The sequence below is a fragment of the Canis lupus genome, chromosome 5 (genome assembly GCF_003254725.2).
Source record: "Canis lupus dingo isolate Sandy chromosome 5, ASM325472v2, whole genome shotgun sequence".
Taxonomy (NCBI): Eukaryota; Metazoa; Chordata; class Mammalia; order Carnivora; family Canidae; genus Canis; species Canis lupus.
In genome coordinates this window covers 24,386,446-24,412,767 of record NC_064247.1, presented here as the reverse complement: position 1 = coordinate 24,412,767, position 26,322 = coordinate 24,386,446, and the positions used below count along the sequence as shown (strand labels likewise).

The window sequence follows — 26,322 nt, the reverse complement described above, 5'->3', positions numbered from 1 at the left end:
AGCTCAGCTGAGTGCCAAGCTCTTCACAGCTCCAAAAGGAAAGTCACCCATCTAGCTGTGTCAGGGCTTAGTGGATCCCTGGGCTCTGTGAGGCTACTGCTTCATCCTGTGTTCCTGTGGGCTCCTGTTTGGGACCAGCTGGCTGACATCGGGGAACTCACATCTACTCTCATAACACAGAACTCACTGTGCTGTCACACCCTTTGTGGCTGGGCCGCATGAAGGTCTGTCTCAGGGATATACACCCCCTGGTGGGTTCTCTGACTTCCTCTCCAGCACCTGCCTTTCTCCTCTGGGTCCTATTTAACCAGTATTTGGGGTGGGGGGTAGGAAATACAGATTTTCAATTTTTTCTTTCACCTGGAACAGTGATATTTTGGAATAAGAAAGCTAGTGTTCTTTTGTCTGTTTATTTTGTTCTGCTTCCCCCCTAGATGACTGTGACTTGACATCTACACACGAACGGGGGACCTCACAGATGGTAGAAGGATCACGACGGAGAGGCGGCACAGGGCAGCACAATCTGGTTCTTAGCTACTGTTTTTTCTACATTCCTCCCTCCACCTAAGTGCAAGTATCACTAAGTTCCTCTGTGCGTGATTTTTTCCTTGGGAAACCTGTCCACATAACACCTTCAACAGTTACCTCTCTGCTCTCACTCTCGACTCTAGGCTTTCATCCTGAATTGGTTCCCAACTAAAATTTATTTGACAAATGTAGATGAAGACCAGAATTAGTTTTTACTCATTTAGAAGTCTAAGCTGCACAAAGTATAGACCACTCAAGTGTGACAATTATTCTGGATGCAGGAGAGTTTTCTATTTTCTGTAAAAAATCCAGAATTTTCTTATGGTTAGATTTTTTTTTTTTTAAACAAGCTGTGCCTTGGGATGTCTGGGTGGCTCAGTTGGTTAAGGGTTTGACTCTTGATTTTAGCTCAGTTCTTGATCTCAGGGTTGTGAGTTCAAAACCCATGTTGGGCTTCAGCAACAGAGCCAGCTAGGTGCCCCAAGCTCCTTTTTTTTTTTTTTTTAAAAGTTTAGTTTTGAAAAGCAGCTGTTTGCTGTAACTCAAGAGTAAATTTGCTGTCCTTCTCCTTCAAATGCCCCAAGTCTCTTTGAACATCTCTAGAAGCTGTCCTATCCAACAGAGTGGCAGTATTTCCTGTGATGGCACAATTGTCCAATCAAACCTGACCCCTGGGGGCGCCTGGTGGCTCAGTCCATTGGGCTTCCAACTCTTGGCTTCAGCTCAAGTCATGATCTTAGGGTCCTGGGATCAAGCCCTGCATTGGGCTCTGCACTGGGCAGGGAGCCTGCTTGAGGATTCTATCTCACCCTCCCTCTCTGCTCTTCTCCTCCCTCATTCTCTGTCTTTTTCTCAAATATTTTTTTTTTTATTTTAAGCACAGAAGTCAGCTCTCTTTTTTGTAAATATTTATTTATTTATTATTTGAGAGAGAGAAAGAGAGACTGAGTGTGGGGAAGAAGAGAGGGAAAGGGAGAGTGCCAAGCAAACTCCCCACTGAGCTTGGAGCTAACACGGGATTCAGGGCTCAGTCTCACAATCCTGAGGTCATGACCTGAGTCAAAACCACAACTGGGACCCAGGTGTCCTGCCCCTGTTCTTCTAGGGCAAGTCTCTCCTAAGGCAAAACTAGGATAGAGGTTAAGACCTTAGATCCAGACCCAGACTGCCTAGGTTCAAACTGGTGCTTGGTCACTACTTGCTCTGTGACCTTGGACAAATTTTGATACTTTTGTATCTGAATTTCCTTACTTATAAAATGTGGATAGTAACACTCCCTAACTCACTGGGTTTTTGAGAGGATTAAATGAAGTGCACTGTGAAAGAACTGTCCTGTACTAAGAACTGCAGAAGTAACTAGTATTATATCCTGCTCATCCTTCACTGTTTGATCCCCTCCTGGACTCACCAGTTTTGACCTCTCACAACTGGTGATATCTATTTATTTGATATGTATGTGTGTGTGTGTGTGTGTGTATATATATATATATATATATATATATATATATATATATACATAAACATACATTTTTATATATATTTTATATATTTATATAATATGCACATATTATCTATTTTGGGTCTTACACACACAGTTTAAACATGGATAGATATTATAATATTTTCTTTCAGTAGCTATTGAAGCAATAGGTATGGAAAGGTATGTACTTGGCCTGGAGGAGGGTCAGCGAGAGAGAAAGCATTGAGTGTGACATTCAAAGGAAGGTAGTAGGACTTGATGACTGTGAATATAGAGGCTCTGGTAGATGAAGGCATCAAACAAACTTTAAGGGACAACCTGGGGTACCTGGGAAGTTAAAGTTAGGGGTGCTGTGCATATGTATTGCTTTGTTAAAAAAGACCACAAACATTATAGTTTAAAACAAAAACAACCATTTAATTTCTTTCACGGTTTCCAGATTCAGATAGAGCACACAAGGGAAGCCCATGTCTGCTCCATCATGTCTGGGCTTTTGCCTGGAAGGGTTGAAGGCTGGGAACTGGAATCATCTGAAGGTTTTTTTGTCCATATTTCTGCCTGGAAGCCACACAACTTCAATTCTGCCACAGTGACTGGTCCAGGCAGTGAGTATCCTCTGTGAATTCCAGGGAAGCGAACACAGATCTCACCTCTGGCTGGAGGCATAAGCATAAGTTACCTTGATAGAGGAGCTTGTGGGGTGGGCTAACTCCAGGGCTGGCCGTCCTTCAAAAACACCATCTCCCTCAGCTGCCAACAAAACATAGTATCAACAAAATGTAATGAAGGTTAAGAATTTTACTTCAGGAAAAACATGGGCTTGGGGTAAGTTGAGGTGTTCACTTTGTACGCGGTTACTCCTTATCTTCCATATGACAATCAACGTAAAAGAAAATAATGTTCAAGATACAGAGATTCAAGGTTAAGGAACGGGTTCCCCAAACGTGAGGAAAATAATCATAGCTAACATTTCCGTGGTTCTCTGGGAAAAGGCACAGGAAAGGGATGAAATGTAAAGATGATCAGTTCAGACTCCGGCTCTACCACAGTGTGCAATGGTGAATAAAAAGTTAACTTCTTAATACTTCCGTTAGCTCATTAGTTAAGGGGTGGATGCTGCAGCATCTAATTCATGGTTGTTTTTTTTTGTGTGTGTGTGAAGATTACTATAATACCTAAAAAAAATTAGTTAATTATTTTTGAGAGAGAGAGAGCACGAGTGGGAGGGGCAGAGGGGAAGGGAGAGAGAATCCCAAGCAGAGTGTGTGGAGTGAAGAGCCTGACCCCGGGCTGGATCTCATCACCCTGGAGATGACCTGATCTGAAATCGAGGTCCTATGCTTAACCATCTGGGCCAGCGAGACGCCCCAGGATTAATGTAATTCTTAACGTGTGGGCACCTGTCTGGTTCAGTAGGTGGAGCATGTGACCTTTTTTTTTTTTTTAAGATTATTTATTTATTTTTTCATGAAAGACACAGAGGAGAGAGAGAGGCAGAGACACAGGCAGAGGGAGAAGCAGGCTCCATGCACCGGGAGCCCGACGTGGGACTCGATCCCAGGACTCCAGGATCACGCCCTTGGACCAAAGGCAGGTGCTAAACCACTGGGCCACCCAGGGATTCCCCAGCATGTGACTTTTGATTTCTAGGTCTGAGTTCCAGCCCCAGGTTGTGCATAGAGATTACTTAAAAAATAAAAAGAAACTCTTGGGGCGCCTGTGGGGTCGGTCGGTGAGGCGTCTGCCTTCGGCTCAGTCATGATCCCAGGGTCCTGGCATCCAGCCCCCCATGGGGCTCCTTGCTCCTCGGGGAGGCCGCTTCTCCCTCCCTGTCTGCCCCCCCCACCCCTGTTCGTCTTCTCTCTCTGTCTCAAATAAATAGAATCTTTTAGTAAAAAGAGTGATTCTGGGGATCCCTGGGTGGCGCAGCGGTTTGGCGCCTGCCTTTGGCCCAGGGCGTGACCCTGGAGACCCGGGATCGAATCCCACATCAGGCTCCCGGTGGGTGCATGGAGCCTGCTTCTCCCTCTGCCTGTGTCGCTGCCTCTCTCTCTCTCTCTGTGACTATCATAAATAAATAAATAAATTAATTAAAAAAAAAACTATACTTAAAAAAAAAAAAAAAGAGTGATTCTTATTAATTGCTCCGTAAAGTCAGCTATTAACATGTATCCTATTCCTCCTACTGAAACACAATCGCAAAAGTGTCTCACCACACATGAAACGCTAACTGGGTTGCTCAATCGTATTTGGATGAGCCGGGTGGGTCTGAGCGGGAGAAGCACCTCCACTGCCGGCCCGGCAAGGTCAGAAGTGGGGTAAAGGGCCTGGCAGCCGGGCAAGTGCCGGCGGGGGTCGGGGCCAGCGCCTGGGGCCGCGTCTGTCCTCTGTGGCCCCGCCCCCCGCCGCCCCGCCCGCCGGCCAATGGGCGCGCGCGCCGTCGCCGTCCGCGGCTGCTATTGGGGGAGGGGGCGGGGCGGGGCCGCGGGGCGGGGCTTTGGCTGCGCGCGCCGGCGCTTTCCGCCCTCTGAGGCTTGTCTCCGCGCCCTTCGGTCATGGCTGTGCTGGCGGCCCTTCTGCGCGGTGGCGCCTGCGGGCGCAGCCCCCTGCTCCGGAGGCCGCTGCAGGTGAGGGGGGCCAGGGCCCAGGCCGCGGCTTGCCGGCCCCCGCCTGGGAGAGCCCCTGCCTGCGGCGCGCGGGGCCCCCGGCTTAGGCCTCGGGACCCGCGCCCGGGCAGCCCACCGACGCCGCGCACGCGCACGCGCACGACGCGCCGCCACCTGGCTCCTGTGCGTCCCCGGCGTCGGCGGGGTCTCCGCCGCTTCCGCGCGCCTTGGCGAGGGTTGCGCGGAGCCGGGCCCGGCCCTGCTTGACCGCCGCCTGGGCCGTACCGCTGCACCGGGCTTTCTCCGAAATGTGCTTGTGTTCTTGCAGCGGGCTCCATCGCGCCTGCTGGGCTGAGGCCCTAAGGGAGAATGGACATACGCACCTGCTCTGGTGCCGCTGCACACTTAGGGGGAGAGTGAGCGGCTCCGCCCCACTCCAGGAGCAGACTGTATCCTATGGCGTTACGGCCTGAGGGCGCCCTGAGGTGTGCTTCCCCCTCGCCCTTCTCGTCCTGTGTTTAGGGAACCGGGTGCGAGGGCCTTGAGAAGGGCAGTGTCAAAGCATGGGAACCTGCATCTTGGATTTACCACCTGGCAAAACCTCGGGAGTAGTAGAGAACGCCAGGGCGCGGCTGGTGAGGCGAGTTTGCCAGGTTGGTTTGGGCCGGGCATTTTGAAATCCAGCCATTGTTGCAAGACTTTGGGCTCGACCCAAGTCAGGGCAGACGGTTGATGTTTTGGGTTTTGTCATAACCAGAAGTCGGGGAGGATGGAAGTGCGGGAAAGAAACATTGTTCTGGCGTGAAGTAACCAGAGCTGTGTGCTGAGGGTATAAAGGGGAGCAGCGTTATGCAGGAGATTTGTGAAAGAATAAATGTAGAACTTGACAAGCAGGGAGTGGATGTGAGGAGCCAAGGGAGAAGGAAGACTCTAAAAATAATCCTGGGGCGGTGGGGGGTAGTAGCCCTGGTGGTGCAGCGGTTTAGCGCCGCCTGCAGCCCAGGGTGTGATCCTGGAGACCCGGGATCGAGTCCTGCGTCGGGCTCCCTGCGTGGGGCCTGCTTCTCCCTCTGCCTGGGTCTCTGCCACTCTCTCTCTCTGTGTGTCTCTATGAATAAATAAATAAAATCTTAAAAAACATTAAAAATAATCCTGGGTGAGTGAGCTAAGAGAGAAGTCAGGAGGCGGGGTTTACAGGAAAGAGTTCTTTTTCCACCTGTAACCTAGTGGCAGAGGGGAAGTGCCGGGAAATGTACCCGGATCAGTTCTTGATCAGCAGATTTGTTATTTCATGTACTGATTTGGGAAGTCAGGAAAAATGTAGTTAGGTTAACCTGGGTTTCAACCAGTGTTGACCAGGCCTATTAGGCGAACTCAATTCTCTTAAAAAGAACAAAAACAAAAAAACAAAAAACCAAAACAGATACAGAACCCTCTTTTTAAAAAGGTTTTATTTATTTATTCATGAAAGACACAGAGAGGCAGAGACATGGAGGGAGAAGCAGACTCCCTCTGGGGAGCCTGAAGTGGGACTCGATCCTAGGACCCCAGATCACACCCTGAGCCAAAGGCAGACACTCAACTGCTGAGCCACCCCAGAATCCTTGTAATTTATAGTTTAATTAAGATCTTACGGTCAGGGATCCCTGGGTGGCGCAGCGGTTTAGCGCCTGCCTTTGGCCCAGGGCGTGATTCTGGAGACCCGGATCGAATCCCACGTCGGGCTCCCGGTACATGGAGCCTGCTTCTCCCTCTGCCTATGTCTCTGCCTCTCTCTCTCTCTCTCTCTCTGTGACTATCATAAATAAATTAAAAAAAAAAATCTTACAATCAAGCACATATTGCTTAGTAGAATGGAGCTGTAGGTTTTACAGTGTATGATTTATGGTGCTCATTTTTTTGAATTCTAGAATCAGCATTGGTCATTATTTGAAATAAGCAATTGTTTACTGGAAACCTGTTGTAACAAGATTTTCAATAGTTAGTGCCAGTTTGTTGAATGGAACTTGACCTTCACCCATTACACTGGCTCTTTGATGTTTACCTTCGAATACAAAGTTTCCCTTTTGGTTAGCAAAGTAATGAACTAATTTATCAGAGCTTGCCTTTCCCAGCTGTAACCACTTTTTTTTCTTTTTTAATATCCTTTCTTTTTAAGCCTCTGGAATTAGACTTCTGTGCCCCTCATTTGAAGAGTACCCGTGGTTTTTTTCTTTCCTCTTGACCTTACACTGCATTTGATACTATTGACCATCCCCCCCCCCTTGAAACACCTGTTTCGCTGTTTTTGACTCCAAATTATTGTTTTAATACTCAGACTTTAAAATACTTCCCTGCAGTTTGCCAGTCCTCAGCCCGTTTGCTGCCAGATTCCTTTCCCTCTGTGCGTGTTGCTGTGGGGCTGACCCTTGCAGGCGCAAACATCACAGCGTCTATCAGCTGGTTTCTGGATGGGAGATTGTAAGGGAGAAGCCAGGATAATTTTTTTCTGTCTGCTCTTAGATGGTATTTCTGATCCTGTCTGTGGCTCCTTTGATTCTTACTTCTGCAAGGTGAGCCTGACCTCTTGGCTTTGGTAACCTCCTGCTTCCCTGTGTCCCAACACCCTATGTGTGCTAATGCGTTCCTGTTGCTAATCTGTACTGCCTGCCTCTGTTGTTCATAGCTTTTCTATCATCTGTATATTTAATCTCTGCATTAAATTATATTTCAAGTAGAATGGTTTTTATTTTCCCGGTTGGATCCTGATGGATACCCTCACTGTTTTGCTTCCTTCTCATTCCCTTTCACCCTGTGGATTTTTGCACCTCAGTCCTTATACCAGCCAGTATAGAGTTGTGGCAAGCCAGCAGGTAGTGATAGCGATCTGATGTGGAAGGTGCCAGAGATAGCCTGGAGGTTAGAATCTGTTGACTTTAATGACTGATTGGCTAAAAGGGGCTTAGTGAGAAGGAGTTGGGTATAATCTGGGGGCCTTGGCCTGCTGTTTAGATGGGTAGTAATGGTTTTCAGAGGAACAGATGTGGCAGCAGAAAGTGATGAGTTGTATTTTGGCCTTGAGTTTGGAGTTGCCAGTTTGATCACTAAGAACTGGAGGAAATTGAGGTTTGGGAATCAGCAGTGCAGATGAGAATGGCATCCATGGGCATTGACGAGCTCACCGACAGCGGGTGGGGAGGGCTTGGCGTGAGGCCCTTGGGAGACGCAGCGTCAGGACAGTCTGGGTGCGTAGAACACAAAGGTGAGTGAAGAGAGGATGGTGTCATGGAAGAAAAGCCGGGGGATGTAGTGTCTTCTGAAAAGCCAGGGGAGGTGAGATTTTCAACAAGATACTACAAATTGGGCAGCTTTAAACAACAAAAATGTTTCAACAATGTTCTGGAGGCCAGGAAATCTGAAATCATGGTGTTGGCAGGACCCCACACCCTCCGAATCCTGGAGGGAAATCCCCCCCCCTTGCCTCGTCCTTGCTTCTGGTGCTTTGCTGGCGGTCTTTGGGAGTTCCTTGGTTTGGAGATGTCGTTCCTGCACTCCATCTGCACGTGGCAATCTCCCCCGTCTTCTCTTCATCTTTCTTCTGTGCTTCTCTTTCTTTCTCGGTGTTAAAACTTTATCTTTTTGGGGCATTTGGGTGGCTCAGTGGGTTAAGCGTCTACCTTTGGCTCCGGTCAGGATCTCAGGGCACTGGGATGAAGTGCCCTGCCACTCCCCCTGCTTGTTTTCTCTCTTTCTCTCTGTGTCAAATAAATAAAATCTTAAATTTTTCCCCCCTCTTTTGATAAGGACATCAGTCATCCTGGATTAAGCCACCCTGATGACCTCATCTTGATTCCTACTCTAGAGACCAATTTATAAATAAAATTATATCCTAAGGCACTGTGGGTTAGGACGTCAAATTGCTTTCTTCTCCTTACCTGTAAACTATGAATGTTGGGGGCCGCTGGCTGGTTCTGCCTGACCGCACGCTGCAAACCCACGCCTGGCTGCTGCCCCTGTGCTCCTCCCCGGGCTCCTCCCTGCGTCTGCCCGGCCGGCCCCCTGCCCTGTGCTCTGTGCACAGTCTTCCTTGGTGGCAGAGCCCTGGCTGGCTTGTCATTGCCCAAACCACTACACAGACTCCTGCTCGTGGGGCCCCACTGGCTGTGCTCCTCGCCCCGTGTCCTCCTCCCTCTGTCCTCACCACCCTGTGTCCTCCAACCGCCCCCCGTGTCCTCCTCGCCCCGAGTCCTCCTCCCCTGAGTTCTCCTCCCCCGTGTCGTCCTCCCTCTGTCCTCACCGCCCCGAGTCCTCCTCCCCGTATCCTCCTTCCCCCCCGTGTCCTCCTCGCCTCGAGTCCTCCTCCCCCGTGTCCTCCTTGCCCTGAGTCCTCCTCCCGTGTCCTCCTTGTCCCGTGTCCTCCCATGTGTCCTTACCCCCCGTGTCCTCCTTGCCCTGAGTCTTCACTGCCCCGTGTCCTCCCCTGGTGTCCTCCTCCCCTGTGTCCTCGCCCCGAGTCCTCACTGCCCCAAGTCCTCCTCCCCTGAGTTCTCCTCCCCCATGTCCTCCTTGCCCTGAGTCCTCCTCCCATGTCCTCCTTGCCCCGTGTCCTCCCCTGTGTCCTCCTACCCGTGTCCTCCTTCCCCCCGTGTCCTCCTTGTCCCGTGTCCTCCTCCCCCATGTCCTCCTCGCCCCGAGTCCTCCTCCCATGTCCTCCTCGCCCCGAGTCCTCCTCCCATGTCCTCCTTGCCCCGTGTCCTCCTCCCCCATGTCCTCCTTGCCCTGAGTCCTCCTCCCATGTCCTCCTTGCCCCGTGTCCTCCCCTGTGTCCTCCTCCCTGTGTCCTCCTTCCCCCCGTGTCCTCCTTGTCCCGTGTCCTCCTCCCCCATGTCCTCCTCGCCCCGAGTCCTCCTCCCATGTCCTCCTTGCCCCGTGTCCTCCTCCCCCATGTCCTCCTTGCCCTGAGTCCTCCTCCCATGCCCTCCTTGCCCCGTGTCCTCCCACGTGTCCTCACTGCCCCGTGTCCTCCTCGCCCCGAGTCCTCACTGCCTTGTGTCCTCCCCTGGTGTCCTCGCCCCGAGTCCTCACCGCCCCGTGTCCTCCTCCCCCGGTGTCCTCCTCCCCTGTGTCCTCCTCGCCCCGTGTCCTCCTCACCCCGTGTCCTCCTCACCCCGTGTCCTTCTCCCCCGTGTCCTTCTCCCCCGAGTCCTCCTCCCCGTGTCCTCCTCGCCCCATGTCTTCCCATGTGTCCCATGTGTCCTGACCGCCCCGTGTCCTCCTCCCATGTCCTTCCCGCCCCATGTCTTCCCCCGCCGGGTCCTCCCCATGTGCCAGGTGTGTCTGTCAGGGCCTCAGTTGCGCCCTTCCAGATGCCCCAGGGCTGCCCTTAGCACGCCGGAGCCGTTCCTGACCCCGGCTCCTGACCCCCGTGTGGAGAGGCCCTCCCTGGTAGCTCTGCGGCCCTTTCTCTGCCTCACGAAGCCCTGACCCTCCATGTGATGCTGTTCTTCACGCTTGTTGGCGAGCGTCAGATTTTGTTCAAATATTTGTTCCGTATCTGCCGCCGTCCCGGGGAGAGCGACCGTGAGTAACCACTGTCTCTTCTCGGAGACAGGTGTGGAGACAGGTCACCGGGTCACAAAAGTGCATATTCTGGAAAGCGCCAGCGAGCGCCCAGGCTGCTGTGGAGGCTGCCGGGCGGGTGAGCTTCCTGGGGCCCTGGTGCGGCCCAGCCCAGCCGCCCCGACCCCGCTGGTCGTGTTGGGCCGCTGCCTACGAGGACGCTCCGTGCCCGCGGCCTGCCCGACCCGGCGTTTCCTCTGCTCCGGGGATCCTCAGGCAGCCCGGCTGGGGCGGGCCGTGAGCGAGGAAGGGCAGCCCTGCTCCCGGGAAGCAGGAGCTCAGTGGAGGTCGGGAGAAGGAGAGAGGGACAGAGACGGAGCCGCGCTGTTCCCGCTGTTCACGCTGTTCACGCTGCGGGAGGTGAGCCTGCAGAAGGGAGGAGGGAGGCAGACGTGCCCGTGCCCGGGCTGGCGGGCTGGCTGGTCGCATGGTCGCGGACAACACCGAGGGAAGGGCTCCTTAGCGCCTCTGCGTGAACAAGGAGAACAAGGATGGGCTGTTCCTGGCGCATCTGGGGTGGGGGGGATGGGGACCGGGCTGAGGAGGGAGCGGACTCACAGAGCAAGAGTGAGGTGAGTTTGGGAAGAAGTTAGGAGCAGGTTGTTGTGGAATAAAGGAAAGGGTATGGGTGTCATTCCGGGAGCGATGGAAAGCCACCGAAGGACTGACCAGGGCAGTGATGAGATTTGATTGATGTTTTAAAAACTGGATAGACCGCGGATCGGCGTCAAGTGGCTGTGACACTAGCAGGAGAGGTGGCTGGGCTTCCGAGGCTGTGGTGGAGATGGAGCAGGGAGGGAGGTGGCGGCTGTTTGGATGCAGAGTTGGCAGCGTCTGCCCTAGAGTACCTGGTCTCAGGGCAGATGGAGAGCGAGTCCTAGGATTGTGGCTTATGCGCCCCGTGTCCTCCCTGTGTCCTCACCCCCGTGTCCTCGCTGGTGGTAGTGCGGCGCTCCGAGGTGGGACGTACCGGGGAGAGGATGTACCCAGGATCACGCCCTGGGCTGAAGGTGGTGCTAAACTGCTGAGCCACCTGGGCTGCCCATTATAGCAGAATTGTTGATATCAGCTTTCTACATAAAAGTGACTCTGTCATTTTAACACTGGAAAAACGATTGTCTGAAATTCTGTGCTCCTCCCGCCCCAGTAAAACATTCTGTCTCCAAGCTGCCATATGCATGTATCCGTTCTCATCTACTCACTTTACAAAGCAGTTCGGGGAGGATACCTTGTGGTGGTTGTGGTTCTCTCTCTGCTGTAGCTTCTCTGTCACATCTGTGTTCTTTTTGTACTCTTCTAAGTTGAAGCTTTAACTGGTTGTTTGCACTAAGACCAACTTTTAGATATTTGTAGGCTGCTGATTGCTTTGAGATACAATTGGCCATTGATAACTATCAACGAGATTAGGTTCTAAATACGAGTGGTCATATTTGAATATTTATTAAGCTTTCTGACTTCAGAGGATAAAAAATTAATTTTTCATTCTGTGAATTGTCCAGTTTGAGATCAGTCAGGTCTCTGAACTGTGACTTGTATTATCTCTACTTGTTCTTGGCATTTATTTCTAAGAGCAGTGTGGAAAGAATTGAGATGTAGGGGCAAGTTACTTGCAGTTTTCTTTCTTAAAAAATAACATATTTGGTAATACAGACCATATTTATATGAGGTGGGTTTGCTTCAGATGAATCAGATCCATTCGTTAGAAGTAGATGAAGGAAATAGCAAGTTTTATTTAAATATTTTTTGAGCAATAAGGACATTTTCTTGGGGTAGTCTAAAATAAATGTAGAACTTACAATTTAACTTAAAACTACATTTTATAAAACTTTAAAAAGGCTTAAGGATTTTAAACTTTATGAAGTTATCAGAAGTTAAAACAAAATTTGCAGTGAGGAGCTAATCAGAAAAGTATATTCCAAAACAGTGATTTTTTTTTTTTAATGATTATAACAGAGACATATGCTGTGAAGAACGTGGAAATAAAAATATAAGGAAGCAGAAAGAAATCACCGGAACTCCACCACTGAGAGATGTAAATTAGAATTTTTTATGTTGTAACTTTACAAATCTTTACATTACAGGCAGTCAGATACGTGGAGCGAAGTTACGTGTCAAAACCCACTTTGAATGTAAGTATGTTTAAATTGTGCTTTAAAATTTCAAGAATTTAAAGAGAAGTATAGTCTTAAAAATGTATATTCTTATATGTGCATAGATATGGGGTCCCCCTGGGATGCTGTGGGGTTAGAATGGCTCACTGTTGAAATCCTAAATTAAACTCCCAAATGCCAGTGAAGAGATCTCTGTCTGGCGTCCTGCTCAGTTTCTGCTGCTGCTTGCCAGTGTCTCCTGCAGAACAAACTTCTAACTGTGCGGTATCCTTCTTGACATTCCGGGACCCTCATCATTGGGTGTAGGACACTGCAGAGGCCACGTGGAAGATACTAGGAGGAAGGGGCCAGTCCAGGCTGGGGATAAGACAGGGAGGACCGTTGTCTGTTTCTGGGTGCTTTCTTAGGGCTGCCCTGGATCCTATGGGTCCCTTGGATGACTTAGTAATAGCCTTCTGTCAGAATGGAAGGAGCAGCTCTCATATTTATCTCTGAGCTTAGTAGGAGAATGTGGAAGGCAAGTGTGAGAGAGTTGTTAAAATGAGAGTTTGATGCTGTTTACGAGAGCTTTTGTCTGCTTCTTTTTAAAGTTCATATTGCTGTTATTAATCATTTAAGAAACAGTGGCTCCACATGTCCTTTTAAGGGGTGCTGCCCCACGCAGTATGTGGGCCTGGGCTCCTCGCCCAGAGTTGCCTTCGGGAAGGATGTCGTTTGGTTGGGGTTGTTGACTGAGCAGTGAACACGGGTCAAGTGATCATGTCTTATATTTTCACTGCAGAGTAGAAGTGAAATTTCAGCTTCTACTTTTAAACCGCCTGAGGACAGTTGGGAAGGATCTAGGTGTATTTTAGAGTTGGTTTGTCTGAGGTTTTCTGTTGGATCTGAAATCATAACGCAGCACCAGTGAGCTGATGAGTCTTCCTGCTGCTCCCATAGTGAGATTAATCTTCATGGAGTAAATGGTCATTCATCAAGATGTCTGTGTCTTAGGTAATAACGTGGTTCCTCCCCCTTCTTCATGCTCCACTTGGCCATGGTCAGCGTCTGTGGTAACCCAGTGCTGACACAGTCTGTGTCCGTCACTCGCCTTCATCTTGTCACGTAGACATGTCATCATCTCATATGGCCCTTGCCAGGGCGAGTCCAGCACACAATGTTGAGAGACCACATTCTCATAGCTTGTGTTACAGCATATTGTTATAACTTCTGTTTGATGAGTTACTGCCGCTGGTCTTCTGAGCCTGGCTTCATTTTGGGTGTGTATGTGTAGAGAAGACAAACTATGGCGTTCAGTTCTCTCTGCGGTTTCTTGCACCCATTGGGCGTCTCCGAACATATTCCCCAGGGATAAGCTTGGGGGACTACTATGTATCTGAATTATGTGTATTTAATGAAAGATGGGTTGGATACAATATTTAAATGTAATGAGTTTTACTGACTTCTGTCTTGCCAGGAGGTGGTCATAGTAAGTGCTGCAAGAACACCCATTGGATCCTTTTTGGGCAGCCTTTCCTCCCTGCCGGCCACTAAACTTGGTTCCATTGCAATTCAGGGAGTCATTGAAAAGGCAGGTCAGTAGCTACTTTGCTTTTCTGGCTTGTTGTTGTTGTTTGTTATACTTGTTTTGCACTTATTATATATATAACACTTAGAGACACTCAGTGCCTGTATTTCTAAACTTCCTTGTAAAGAAATCCTTGTATTATGTTTAGGATGAAACTCAAAGCTGACAAGAAGAAACTGTTCCTGCTGTGTAATATCATGTACCTTATTAGATAATCACTAATTACATTTAAATTGAATAAAACATGGAAACGCGGTTTTGTTTTTGTAATCAAAGGGATTCCAAAAGAAGAAGTGAAGGAAGCCTACATGGGGAATGTCCTACAAGGAGGCGAGGGACAGGCCCCAACGAGGCAAGCGGCGCTGGGCGCAGGTACTGGGGATACATCTTTGCTTTTATATGTAAAATGTTTGGGAGAGCAAAATGGAGGCTGTTCAGCTTAAATACAATGTTAAATGCATAACATGATGCAGACTGAAATTGGCGGGAGTGAGGATGTTGTGATTAGAGGCTGACCTGCTCTGTTGTACTAATCTACATCCTAGAGTTGTGTTTGAAGAGTATCTTCGCTTTTCCGGACTGACTTGTGTTGGTTTTAGGCTTACCTATTTCTACCCCGTGCACCACTGTAAACAAAGTCTGTGCCTCCGGAATGAAGGCCATCATGATGGCCTCTCAGAGTCTCATGTGTGGGCATCAGGTAAGAAGAACTTCTTTCCCATATTATAACTAAAATAATACACAGTGTTAAAGACACACTAAAAATCTGAGAGCATTTGTGCTTTAGAAGTGATAATCTTTCTCCTCAGTGCAGCTGCTGTGTTGTTTCTGATGGTCAGGAGTGTCTGAGTTTCTTCTGTTGGGGAGGAGGCCAAATGTTAGCTTGTCTTGGTTAGAGAATCGTTTTGGTCTTCAGGTGACCCTTTATTTGGTCTTTTCTGAGATTCTGGGAGACTCAAAACAAATTTTGTATTTGCCAGAAGAGTGTTCATCATAGATAAGAATAAGGCTGACCCTGAAATTCGATGACTGACCGCGTCCAGACATGATGACCTATCTAAGCACCCATGTTCATTTGTTAGATCGTGCTTTCCACTGGCTTCGATGATTCACTCTCATCTTGGCCTGAGGTCAAGCAGGAGGTGGCTGCTCACTCAGCATGTATGTGCTGTGGTGTGAGGAGAGCAGATGCAGATTCACGGACTGAGAGTTGATCAGACCCAAGCCCTTCCTTTCTCACTTGGGTGGAGTGAGGCTGAGACACTGCTGACAGTTACAGGGTTGAAATGAGAAAACAGGTGTCTTCATCCCCATCTGGTGCCTTCTCGCCTCTCAGGGGTATGCTGCACGAGGGCCTGGGGTGGGGTGTGTGCAGGTTACGGCTCATGCACACCTGAACCACAGCGAAGTGTGCCACTGCTCTCACTCCTCCCCTGCTTTGTTTCCAGGTATAAGGCAAGGCAGAGGGGGAAAGGAGAGAGTGCTATCTGGCTAATGTGGCCCATGCTTTATTATAAACCATGTATGCACATGCAGATACTGACATGCTACAGAAAAGTATAAAAGGAGTAAGTCTTCTTTAGCCTCACTGTCCATCACTCTCTTGTGTGTTCTGCCACTAAGAACAGAGAAACTTTGGGCAAGTTGCTTGAGCCCTGTACCTCATTTAATGTCTGGGAAGTCTTTCTACATCAGCACGGAGGTTAGTGTTGTACTGAGTTGAACCACGATAGCTTATAATGTGGGCCTGACTGAATAGACGTCTGGTTATCTCCCCTTCACTGTTTTCAGTAATGCTGTCATGCATACCTCTATTCTTCTGTCTTTGTAAATACTTCTAAATACTTGACCAAAAAGTCTAAAGCAGGACAGTGTAGTGGTAAGAACACCAAGTCTAGAGCCAGACTAGTGGGAAATCCTCCCTCTGCCCCATGAGCTGAGCACCTGCCATGTGACGTTCCCTGGACACTAGTGGACAAAATGTTAAAATCTCATCGTGTACAAATTGATCTGTTGGAAAAATAACTAAGGAGAACTTGAGTCAGAAGATCTTCAGATTATATTTTCAAATGCTTTCCATAAAAGTGGTACCAGTTGCACACTTAGTAAATGTTGGGAGCTTGTTTATACAGAGGGTAACACCACCATGGGATGTTACTAAGCCCTTGTCACAACAGCGAGTGGAAATCAGTGGAGATTGTTTACAGGTTGGAAAAGTGAGAAGGACAGTTTTGTCTCAGTTGATTTATTGTGATTTTTCTAGCAAATGCTATTTGCACTACATTGAAATGCTTTCGGCTGGTATTTATTTGCATGTATACAATTACCTGACTTACAGGAAAACTAAGAATAAATATTTTGAATATTTAATTACCTTTTATTTTGGAAAGTGGCCATTTTTATTTTGTGTTGAAGAATAATTGCTACCTTATTTTCTGTAACTTATTATTGCCATCATCTCCAGGAAATATTCAGTATTTTACATGAGAACTAATTGAGAATCTCCTGATTTCAAAACCAGCAAAATATTTAGGTTTCTTTGGTAATTGTATTGGTCTTAATTCCTGATTAAAGGCTGTGAGAAAAAACTTGCCTTTAATGCTAAATGTTTTACATTAAACTATTTGTTTTAAATTAGCTCTTCTATGCAAATTCCTTTTGTTGGTTTGTGCTCACAGGTTAATTGGTTAATACTCATTAAATGTCTGTATATGCCAGGCCCTAGTGACAAAATCAACGTGACAAGGTTTCTAGCCTTAAAAGGAGCTCTCTGGTAACAAGAGACGTACAGATAGAGCTCTAGGGCAGTGCCGGAGTGCTAATAAAAGTGTTACTCAGTAATTGGGGAACAAAAAAGAAGGAAGGGCAAGTGTTCCAAGAAGATGCAAGTGTTCAGGGAAAGCGCACAGTGGCCACGTTTTGGTTAGTTTTAGTGGAAATAACAGGTGTTTCACATATTGGTGGATGGGTCAAAGTGCGCAGGGGTGTGTGAGTATAGCAGAGGTCGTGGATGACCTGACTGGAAGGAGAGAGAAGCCTTCTGTGAGAAGGCCGAGGAGTCCTCCAAGGAGGGGAATGAGGAGGCTGAACATCCCAGCCAAAATGACTTGCGTGTGTGTGTAGACGCTGCTGGGGTGGAAGCAAGGATGCATGTCAGATGATCATGTAGGAGGTTGCCACAAGGGTCTGGGAAAAGGTGGTCAAGAGTATCTCCACCAAAGAAGTAGGAATATTTCTGCAAACACAAATACTTGTCATCTTTTAGAAGACATTAAATGTTTAGCAGTGTTGAGTGCCACTAAGGGTTAGAAGAACATCAGGAAATGGTCAGTCCTACATGAAGGATCCTGGAATCTCAGAAATACTTGATTCTTAATTATCATTACAGATTTTAGAGACCATTTCTTTTCATCAGGATCAAAGAGGGTACTTCCAGTATTTGCCATGTAACAGATGAATGAAGTCCAGACACTTGTTTGTGATAGCTGGGTAGTGGGTATACTGGCTTACAAGCTTGTTTGAATTGACATGGTTTTTGTTGTTGAGCAGGATGTGATGGTGGCAGGTGGGATGGAGAGCATGTCCAATGTCCCCTACGTCATGAGCAGAGGAGCCACCCCATATGGTGGTGTAAAGCTTGAAGATTTGATTGTAAAAGATGGACTCACTGATGTCTACAATAAAATCCATATGGTAATTACTGATTTTTAAGGAGAAATGCCCTCCAGTAAACAATCCTGCTTGATTTTATTTGCCTTTGAAATACCAACTTCTAGGCTAACTCAAGTATCTAAAGATGAAACATGAGTGAAAAATGACCTAGTACAGAAAGAGTTGTATTTTAAGAAACTGTTTAACTACTTACCACTATTTTACATTACGCACGTTAATAGGTATTTTATAAGTTATGCAAAGTAAATTGTATTTTAAGGATTCCAGCTTTTTTCAGGGAAACTGTGCTGAGAACACTGCGAAGAAGATGAACATTACACGGGAAGAGCAGGACACGTATGCGCTGAGCTCCTACACCAGGAGTAAAGCGGCGTGGGAGGCGGGAAGATTTGGAAGTGAAGTGATCCCGGTCACAGTCACAACCAAAGGTAGAGGGATGATGCTCCAAAACAGATTTTAATTTTTAGACTTCACAGGTTGCTAAAAATTTTGCTTTAAATTAGTTCATTTTTATCTTTGTTCAATTGAAGACAAAGATACTTTTGCTTATGGTTCATATAGGGAAATGCTAAGTTAGAATTCAGTTCAACCCAATGTAATACCAGCTTCCAACTCAACTGCAAGTTCCACTAAGAATGTTTTCAGTTTGAGAAATGGAATGGAAATCTGATATAAGCAACAGACAGTTTATTAGCCTTTTAAGTGAGAGAGAGAGTGGCTAGGGCACCTCCCAGAACTAAGGCTGTGTGGCAGGAAGCAGCAGCATGGGGGCTCCAGGGATGGGACCTGGGTACCCCTTGCTGCATGCTCTGAGCCTGTCTCCATCTACAGTGGCCCCTGCAGTGCTCAGAGTAGGAGCTCTTTGTACCCACTCCAGCAGAATCCACAATCTCAATGGTCTCATTCCCATTGAGAAATGTTGACTAGGTTCCGAATGGTGGGATGCCCTGCTGTCGGGAAAATGGATGGGATCTGTGATCAAAGAAGGGGGAAGAGCAGAGGATGGGATGTGGCCGAATCAAAGATTTAAACTGTGTTAAACTACTTAATAAACTTTTTAAGGTCACTAATAGAGATTATAGGTGATAGATTCTAGAGCAGGGTTTACTTGGGATGGTGAGTGGTGCATCCTTGTGTGGGAGTGTCTCACTGAGTGGTGATAACTTAAAACACTTGTGTTGTAGGCAAACCAGATGTACTGGTGACAGAAGATGAAGAATATAAACGTGTTGACTTTAGCAAAGTTCCAAAGCTAAAGACAGTTTTCCAGAAAGAAAATGGTTAGTATGAAGAAATGAAGCATGACAAAAAATGAAGTTATACCATCTCTGGTCTTGGAACTGCCTAAGGATTTTAAAACAGCAACTCTAGAAAACATCCAGATGTTATTTAACATTTTCAGTATGTCAGGCTCATGTGAGAATAACATATCCAAAAATATTTAAAGTTGTTTAATACCGGGATCCCTGGGTGGCGCAGCGGTTTAGCGCCTGCCTTTGACCCAGGGCGCGATCCTGGAGACCCGGGATCGAATCCCACGTCAGGCTCCCGGTGCATGGAGCCTGCTTCTCTCTCTGCCTGTGTCTCTGCCTCTCTCTCTCTGTGTCTATCATGAATAAATAAATAAAATCTTTAAAAAAAAAAAAAAAAAAAAAAAAAAAAAAGTTGTTTAATACCTTCAATAATATAAATTCTAGGGAAGAGATTATAGGATGAATATAGAATTGTTTTTCATATGTAATTCATATTGAAAGTTTGTGAAATGAGGTGTTTATACATTAAATCCCTATCAGATTCTTTTTAAAAAAAAAAGATTTTGAGAGCAAATGAACGAGCAAGAGAGCATGAGCAGGAGGAGGGGCAGAGGGAGAAACAGACTCCCCACTGAGCAGGGAGCCCAGCTCAGGCCAGCTCAATCCTGGACCTGAACCCAAGGCAGATGCTTACCGGACTGAGCCACCCAGGTGCCCCCTGTAAGATTCTTGAGGAATAAGGTGACAGCAGTGTTGTCATTGTTTTATTTCCAGTGTCTGGCATATAGTAAGTCCTAAGTAACTAACTGTTAGATGCTATCATAAATGGGATTCCAGTGTTCTCAATTAATGCTTCTGAAATCCTTGAGGTGGTCCTCAATTTCCTTTTAAAATTGGCTGTATACAGTTGTGATAATAATCCAAAGTTACTCTTCTGCCTTTCCTGATTTGAATTTCTAAATACCAACTATAGGGATGGATCAGTATTTTTTCAAGCATCATATTAAGTTTTTTTTTTTTTTTTTTTTTTTTCCAAAAGTTTACTTGTAGCTGCAACTTGGTCTTGGTTTTAATTTTATAAAAGCTTAGTTGACATAATTTACATACTGTAAAATTTAAAATGTATAGTTTAATGATTTTTAGTATTCTTGACATTTAACTTCCAGTGACTGTAGAGAAGAACCTGATTATGATGCGGTATCTGCTCTATTGTGGATAAGCAAAGTTAGACTCGGTGGAAGAAAAATAAGGAACTGGTCTTTATCTTTGAAGACTTGTAAATCAGCATTTACCTACTGCCATCATGCATGTGTTTCTGGGTTAGCTTTGAACAATCTGTTAGAAAACTAATACAAGATGGACTTTTATAGTTGTATTATATATAGTTAGCTACATGTATGTTTCCTGAAAGCAGTAATTACCTCCATATGTATTGGTCATTTTTCATGCACAAAGCAGTAATTTAAGTTGAACCAAATGAATTCAGTGTGAAAGTATGCTTTTGACTTCACGCTCGCTGCTGCTTTCAGGCACAGTAACAGCTGCCAACGCAAGCACGCTGAATGATGGTGCTGCGGCTGTGGTGCTGATGACTGCAGATGCAGCCAGGAGGCTCAAGGTGAAACCGCTGGCAAGAGTAGCAGGTAGAAAATGTTTGAAACTTGTTTCTTCCTAAACCTCTTTAAGCTTCCTGAAATGGAGTTTCTGTGCTGGTAATGTGCAATGTTGAAGTTGGCTACTTACTATCTAGAGGTTGTACTGTGTGACAGAATGTAACAAATAGATATTTTGAGATAGAAGCTCCTTTAGTATTTGTTATAATTCATTTTACAGAAGAGTAAGCTTTAAGAATCTTTTCCTGTTCTGTATGATGAGTAGGAGCATATCAGGTACATGTTTTACCCTGGCATGGAGGGAAAAGGTAGCCAGGTAAATTAAGAATATGAAATTGAGGGTATAGGAAGAGGAAATCTAGGTATTTTTGCATTTATCCATGTGACCTTACTCTCAATCTCCTTAAATATTTTTAGCTGTAGTATCTTCCTGGTTTTCTTAATGACTTATAGTTTTGTTACTTTTAAAAGCCTTACAACTTTATATTTTAAAAAAAATTTGAGAGAAAGGGGAAGAGAGACAGACTTGCTGCCAAGTGTGGAACCCGTGCAATCCCATTACCTTGGGATCAAGACCTGAGTTGAAAGTCAGACATGTTATTAACCTCCTGAGCCACACAGGCACCCCTTCATTTTTTTTTTAAATTTTTATTTATTTATGATAGTCACACAGAGAGAGAGAGAGAGAGAGAGAGAGGCAGAGACGCAGGCAGAGGGAGAAGCAGGCTCCATGCACCGGGAGCCCGACATGGGACTCGATCCCAGGTCTCCAGGATCGCGCCCTGGGCCAAAGGCAGGCGCTAAACCGCTGCACCACCCAGGGATTCCCACCCCTTCATTTTTAGTTGAGATCTTGGGTTTCTTAACCTCAGCATTTCTGGCATTTTGCAACAAATAATTTGTTCCTGAGGCTATTCTACACATTAAAAAAAAAAAAAAAGGGATCCCTGGGTGGTGCAGCGGTTTAGCGCCTGCCTTTGGCCCAGGGCGCGATCCTGGAGACCCGGGATCGAATCCCACGTCGGGCTCCCGGTGCATGGAGCCTGCTTCTCCCTCTGCCTGTGTCTCTGCCTCTCTCTCTCTCTCTGTGACTATCATAAATAAATAAAAATTAAAAAAAAAAAATCCTCCCAAGATTTTATTAGGGAGGGAGAAGTAGGCTTCTTGCTGACTCAGGAGCCCAAGTTGGGGATCATGACCTGAACTGAACCCACCAAGGTGTGCCCTCAGCCTCTACACCTTGGATGCTGCATTAAGTGGAATTGTGTCCCGGGAGACAAATTCTCCCAACCTCCTACTTATGAAAATCAATGGTGTAGATGATGGATCTAATTTTATAAAGTTTAGAATCTTAGAAAAGGAACAAATACATTTACATCTACTGGGATTTGGAAGCTTGCAGTTTTGCATATTATATATAACAACTGTTAGATATCACTTGCAGAAGATTTTAATGATCTTTTTTTTTTTTTTAAAATAAAGCATTTGCTGATGCTGCTGTGGAACCTATTGATTTTCCAGTTGCACCTGCGTATGCTGTACCTAAGGTGAGAACAAAGTGAGGGGCCGTACTCTGTCACTGTCATGCCAGCTTCTGGTGTGCGGATGGCAAAGCTGTAGGAAGGCAGCTATGCTCACCACTATACCACCAACGCGATGGCAAAGCTGTAGGGTTTAGGTGTTGAATTTTCATCTGCTGAAGCCTAGAGATAGCTTGGTATCAAATCTTCCCATTTTTTTTTTTTTTTTAAGATTTATTTATTTGAGAGAGAGAGAGAACACGAGTGGAGGGAGGAGCAGAGGGAGCAGCAGACTCTCTGCTGAGCAGGGAGCCCAACCTGGGGCTTGATCCCAGAACCCTGAGGTCATGACCTGAACTGAAGGCAGATGCTTAATCCACTAAGCCACCTAGGTGCCCCCAAATAGATTAACTAATGAAAACATTTTGAGCAACCTACCAACTACTGCTTCAGTGGAACAGATAAAAAGTACATTTTGAAGAACACCTACATCCTCCAGGCTGGCACTTGGTCTCTAAGGGAAGTTGCTTCAGAGTCACAGGAGACAGAGCTGAAGACATGATTTCAGCAAGGAGAGGGCCTTGCCCTGGGAGGGACCTTCTGAGACCAGCATCCAGCAGAGCAGAAAGCAGTGAGGAATACCAGGAAAGAGGATCAGAAGGGAGCAGAATCACCCAGTTTCTGAGGGAGATGTGCAGTTCTGAAGGCAGAGTTCCAATCCTGCCTCTGGCTGGACTGAGAGCCAGAGAAGTTGCCACTTGGGGCACCGTGTTCTGTCTTTTGCAGTTGGAGCTGTGCAGCTTAGAAAGCTGAGCCTGCTGGAGGCAGAGAGGAAGCGGGGGGGGGGGGGGGGGGGGGGGGGGCCGAGGAAGAGTTTTGGGTTAATTTTATGGTTGCTCACAACAATAATTTCTAAAGAAAAAAGACAGTAACAATATTATAGATAATCTCATAAGGATAATAACCATTAGCCCCATAACACCCTTCTGCACAGCTGAGGAACTGTCAGCTAACAGAATAAAAGACCTGAGATAATTTGTAATGAAGATATAATAGCTAAGAATGTCTGTGCTCATATAACCCCACAGCAACTTTTGTAAAGGATAAGCTTAGGAGGTATGGAAAAAACATACTAAGAGTAGAAACTAATACACCTCTCTCATTTGACAGATCAAAAATCTACAACTAAGCAACACAGTCAAGTAATCTTAAGGCTATCAAGTTAAAACCCCCAAACAGATAATCCATGGAAGGTTCAAGAAAATCTAGTTCTTTCTGTTGTAGCAAAATAGAAGTACATTCTATGGTCACAGTGCAGTAAGATGAGAAATGAAAATCAGAAAATAAAAGGCTCTTCTTCCTGGAAACTAAGAAACTCCATATTTAAATATCTCTTGCCACGGGACACCTGGGTGGCTCAGCAGTTAAGTTTCTGCCTTTGGCTCAGGTTGTAATCCCAGGGTCCTGGGATCGAGTCCCACATCAGGCTCCCTGCATGGAGCCTGCTTCTCCCTCTGCCTATGTCTCTGCCTCTCTGTGTCTCTCATTATTCATAAATCTTTAAAAAAAAAAAAAATCTCTTGCCTCAAGGAGAAATAGAAACCCAAATTGCAGAATTCCAAGAAAACAATGAAAATAAGTTTTGACTATTGTTAAAAAAAATTTTAGGTTCTTAGAGATGCAGGACTGAAGAAAGAGGACATTACGATGTGGGAAGTAAACGAAGCCTTTAGCCTGGTTGTACTAGCAAACATCAAAATGCTGGACCTGGACCCCCAAAAAGTAAACATGAATGGAGGAGCTGTTTCTCTGGGACATCCGATTGGGTAGGTAGACATCAATAGCTCTGTCCAGGCTCCTGGATACCTAATTGTGGTTTTGTCTGAACCTTAACTATTTCATGCTAACGCCTGTTACTCTTGGTGGAACTGGCTTCCTTCCCACCTGTCCTTGAAAGGCAAACACCACTTCTGATAGGATCTAACACTGAACACAGAGCTGCCGCATTTGTTACCCAATAACTAACACTATTTTAAGATTAAAATCTATGCTTTGGCTTTTTAAAAAGCTGTAACTTCTTGCATGTCTCCTACATTTAAGGAGTTAAATTCTGTAAGTTAATTTGGGTTTGCAACATGTTTTGGTTAGGTATTCTGTAATTTATTAACACAAATGCTTTCTTAATCTTAGGATGTCTGGAGCCAGGATTGTCGTTCACTTGGTTCATGCCTTGAAGCAGGGAGAATATGGTCTTGCAAGTATTTGCAATGGAGGAGGAGGTGCTTCTGCCCTGTTGATCCAGAAGCTGTAGACAACTTGTGTCATCCAAAGCACAACAATACTACATGGATTCTGTAATCATTATGACTGACCACCTGGGTCAGGTTATTCAATCTGTTTCATTTTCTATTTTTTTCTAATATTTTTATAAGCAGATAAGATCAGTTCTCAAACCTTCTGAAATTATAAGTTTTTCTTCCTGTTTTAAGTCTCTTGTAATCTTTAGAAGTTCAAAATGTTATATATAGCTAATTTAGGTTGAGTAGACTCTTTAAAGTGTTTGCTACAAATAGGACATACCCATGTGCTCAGGGCTAGAGGGGGAACCATTTCTCAGAACACTGGCAGGCAGTGTTTGGGGGTTTGGCCTCTGGTTACTAGAGCAGCACAGAGAGAAAAAGTTAGGGTGGGGGGACTGCTCAACTGAATGGATTTATACAATGAAGAGACTTCTGTAACAGGACAGAATGCAGCACAAGTATCCAACTGCATTTCATCTGGGGAACCCACATGGTTGGCAGGCGCTGCGTCCACAAGTTCTGGGCAAATGATTCTTGTGGATCCTTATCTTAGAAGGAACAAAATGTGACAATATAAGGAAAAAAATAATGTTAAGATTCAGACAGAATACTTAAAAAATCTGTATGGTAATCACAGCTAATACTTGTAGCTCATTCACTAAGTATTGTCCTAGAGACTTTTAATCTGTATGGAGTCCTTTGGGCCTTGTAAGAACTCAAGAAGGTGGGCACTATTCCTTCCTCTCAGGTACAAGTGAGGACACTGAGGCACAGGGTAGGGGGACTACAATGCCAAGTTGCTTGGTAAGTAGCCGAGCTGTGTCCGATCCATGCAGTCCCACTGCTGCTGTGCTCAGTAAGCTTCCGCCCTGACTGGGATAGGAGGTGGGTAAGACACATGAAGGAAACCCAAAATACATTAGAATACTTCACTGAAGACAAACAGAAGTAACTGTGACATGGGAAAGCTCTCTGACAATTCTGGGAGAGTAAAACAAATATAGAACCAATTAATAAATGGTATTTCTTAAAAAGAAAAACAACACATGGTACTCCTAAGGATTAATTATAGTAGAAAAACTCTGAAGGCCTTACTTATTTCATTAGCAAAATTAATATATGTGCTGCCAAAGCGAGCACTTCATTAGCAAAATTAATGAACAGAATCCTAAGATTCTGGAGAAAACATCTAGGTAGAAAAATGGGTGACCACATCTTTATTTCTGTTTTATTAAATATTAGAAGACAGGTGATCAACATCTATATATTTTTAATGAAACAAATATACTAGCAATATCTAGGCATGCAAGAGCTTATTAGATAAAATGCTCTAATGTTTCCTCCAAAAATGACCAAGTTTATTACCAGCACATGGAAAGAATCAAAATTATGAATTTAAGGATGTAAAAATTTCTTAATTTTTAAATTTAAAGTACTGGCTGGGGAGGAAGGAAATATAGTGTGTATATATATATATATATGTATATATATATATATGTTTTTACCCCTATTTTACTGACTAAAGACAAATGCTGTTAGAATATATAAATGAATTCTACAATAAATTAGAATAGAAAATAAAAGGTGAAAAAGTCCATTATAAAGTAAAAAGAGAAGGTTAGCATGTATCACGAATTACTTAGTCAAGCCAGAAAGTGTTAAAATAGGACAGGAACTATTTTATTAAAAAAGTTATAGAACCTGAAGACAAGGAGAAAAAAGAAAGTAGTGGTCTTTATGGAGGACGACAGAATTGATCATGTATGTAGGAGTGGGCTGTGATCCTCCCTAGAGACTGGGAAGCCAGCAGATCCCACCTCTGTCTTCTCACTTGAACCTGTTAAAAATGGCCAATATCTTCCCAGAAATAGCTTGTATATACATCTGGTGCCTTACCTTTTGTAGCTGCCTCCCAAAGATTGGGTCCCTGGACCTGGCTTTGATAAGCAACAGGGCTTGCACTCCTGGATCCCAAAGAACTGTAGCAGAGAAGCGATTATCACTGGAGGCAGGAGCCCACCCCCACCCACCCCACCCCCGCTCCCCAACTCCCAGTTCCAGTGCAGAGGCAGCT

The 26,322-nt window shown here is 45.8% G+C and overlaps 2 protein-coding genes and 1 long non-coding RNA gene across 7 annotated transcripts in view; 1 reads left to right on the top strand and 2 right to left on the bottom strand.

Annotated features, from left to right (window-relative positions):
- Positions 1 to 2,398: 2,398 nt before the first annotated feature.
- LOC112671538 (uncharacterized) lies at positions 2,399 to 4,420 on the bottom strand. The gene is made up of 2 exons (XR_003143678.3): positions 4,222 to 4,420; positions 2,399 to 2,758 (listed from the first exon to the last, which is right to left on the bottom strand). It is a non-coding gene; the product is annotated as an uncharacterized LOC112671538 (long non-coding RNA).
- A 40-nt stretch (positions 4,421 to 4,460) lies between these two features.
- Positions 4,461 to 24,436, top strand: ACAT1 (acetyl-CoA acetyltransferase 1). Of its 3 annotated transcripts, none has more exons than XM_025465651.3 (12): positions 4,461 to 4,635; positions 12,294 to 12,341; positions 13,780 to 13,897; positions 14,167 to 14,262; positions 14,490 to 14,590; positions 17,440 to 17,583; positions 17,840 to 17,990; positions 18,747 to 18,842; positions 20,345 to 20,458; positions 21,911 to 21,975; positions 23,617 to 23,774; positions 24,139 to 24,436. In XM_025465651.3, exons 1-12 carry the CDS (start codon positions 4,564 to 4,566, stop codon positions 24,257 to 24,259), a joined length of 1,284 nt encoding a protein of 427 aa, XP_025321436.1. In that variant the 5' UTR covers positions 4,461 to 4,563; the 3' UTR covers positions 24,260 to 24,436. The 3 variants fall into 3 exon arrangements, with proteins under 3 accessions (XP_025321436.1, XP_025321435.1, XP_048965973.1); XM_025465650.3 differs by lacking the exon at positions 4,461 to 4,635 and adding an exon at positions 4,822 to 5,267; XM_049110016.1 differs by lacking the exon at positions 4,461 to 4,635 and adding an exon at positions 4,844 to 5,099.
- Positions 24,276 to 26,322, bottom strand: part of LOC112671394 (protein NPAT) — a 63,977-nt gene continuing 61,930 nt past the window's right edge. For all 3 annotated transcript variants that reach the window (XR_003143597.3, XR_003143596.3, XR_004816269.2), the window contains one exon: positions 24,276 to 26,227. The gene's annotated coding sequence lies outside the window, so the exon portion shown is untranslated. The remainder of the gene's footprint in view (positions 26,228 to 26,322) is intronic.

Coding starts and splice junctions, on each gene's coding strand:
- ACAT1 (XM_025465650.3), top strand. CDS start 5,178: ATGGGAACCTGCATCTTGGATTTACCACCTGGCAAAACCTCGGGAGTA. Junction 13,898..14,166: donor GGGAGTCATTGAAAAGGCAG/GTCAGTAGCTAC, acceptor TTGTAATCAAAG/GGATTCCAAAAGAAGAAGTG. Junction 14,263..14,489: donor GCAAGCGGCGCTGGGCGCAG/GTACTGGGGATA, acceptor TGTTGGTTTTAG/GCTTACCTATTTCTACCCCG.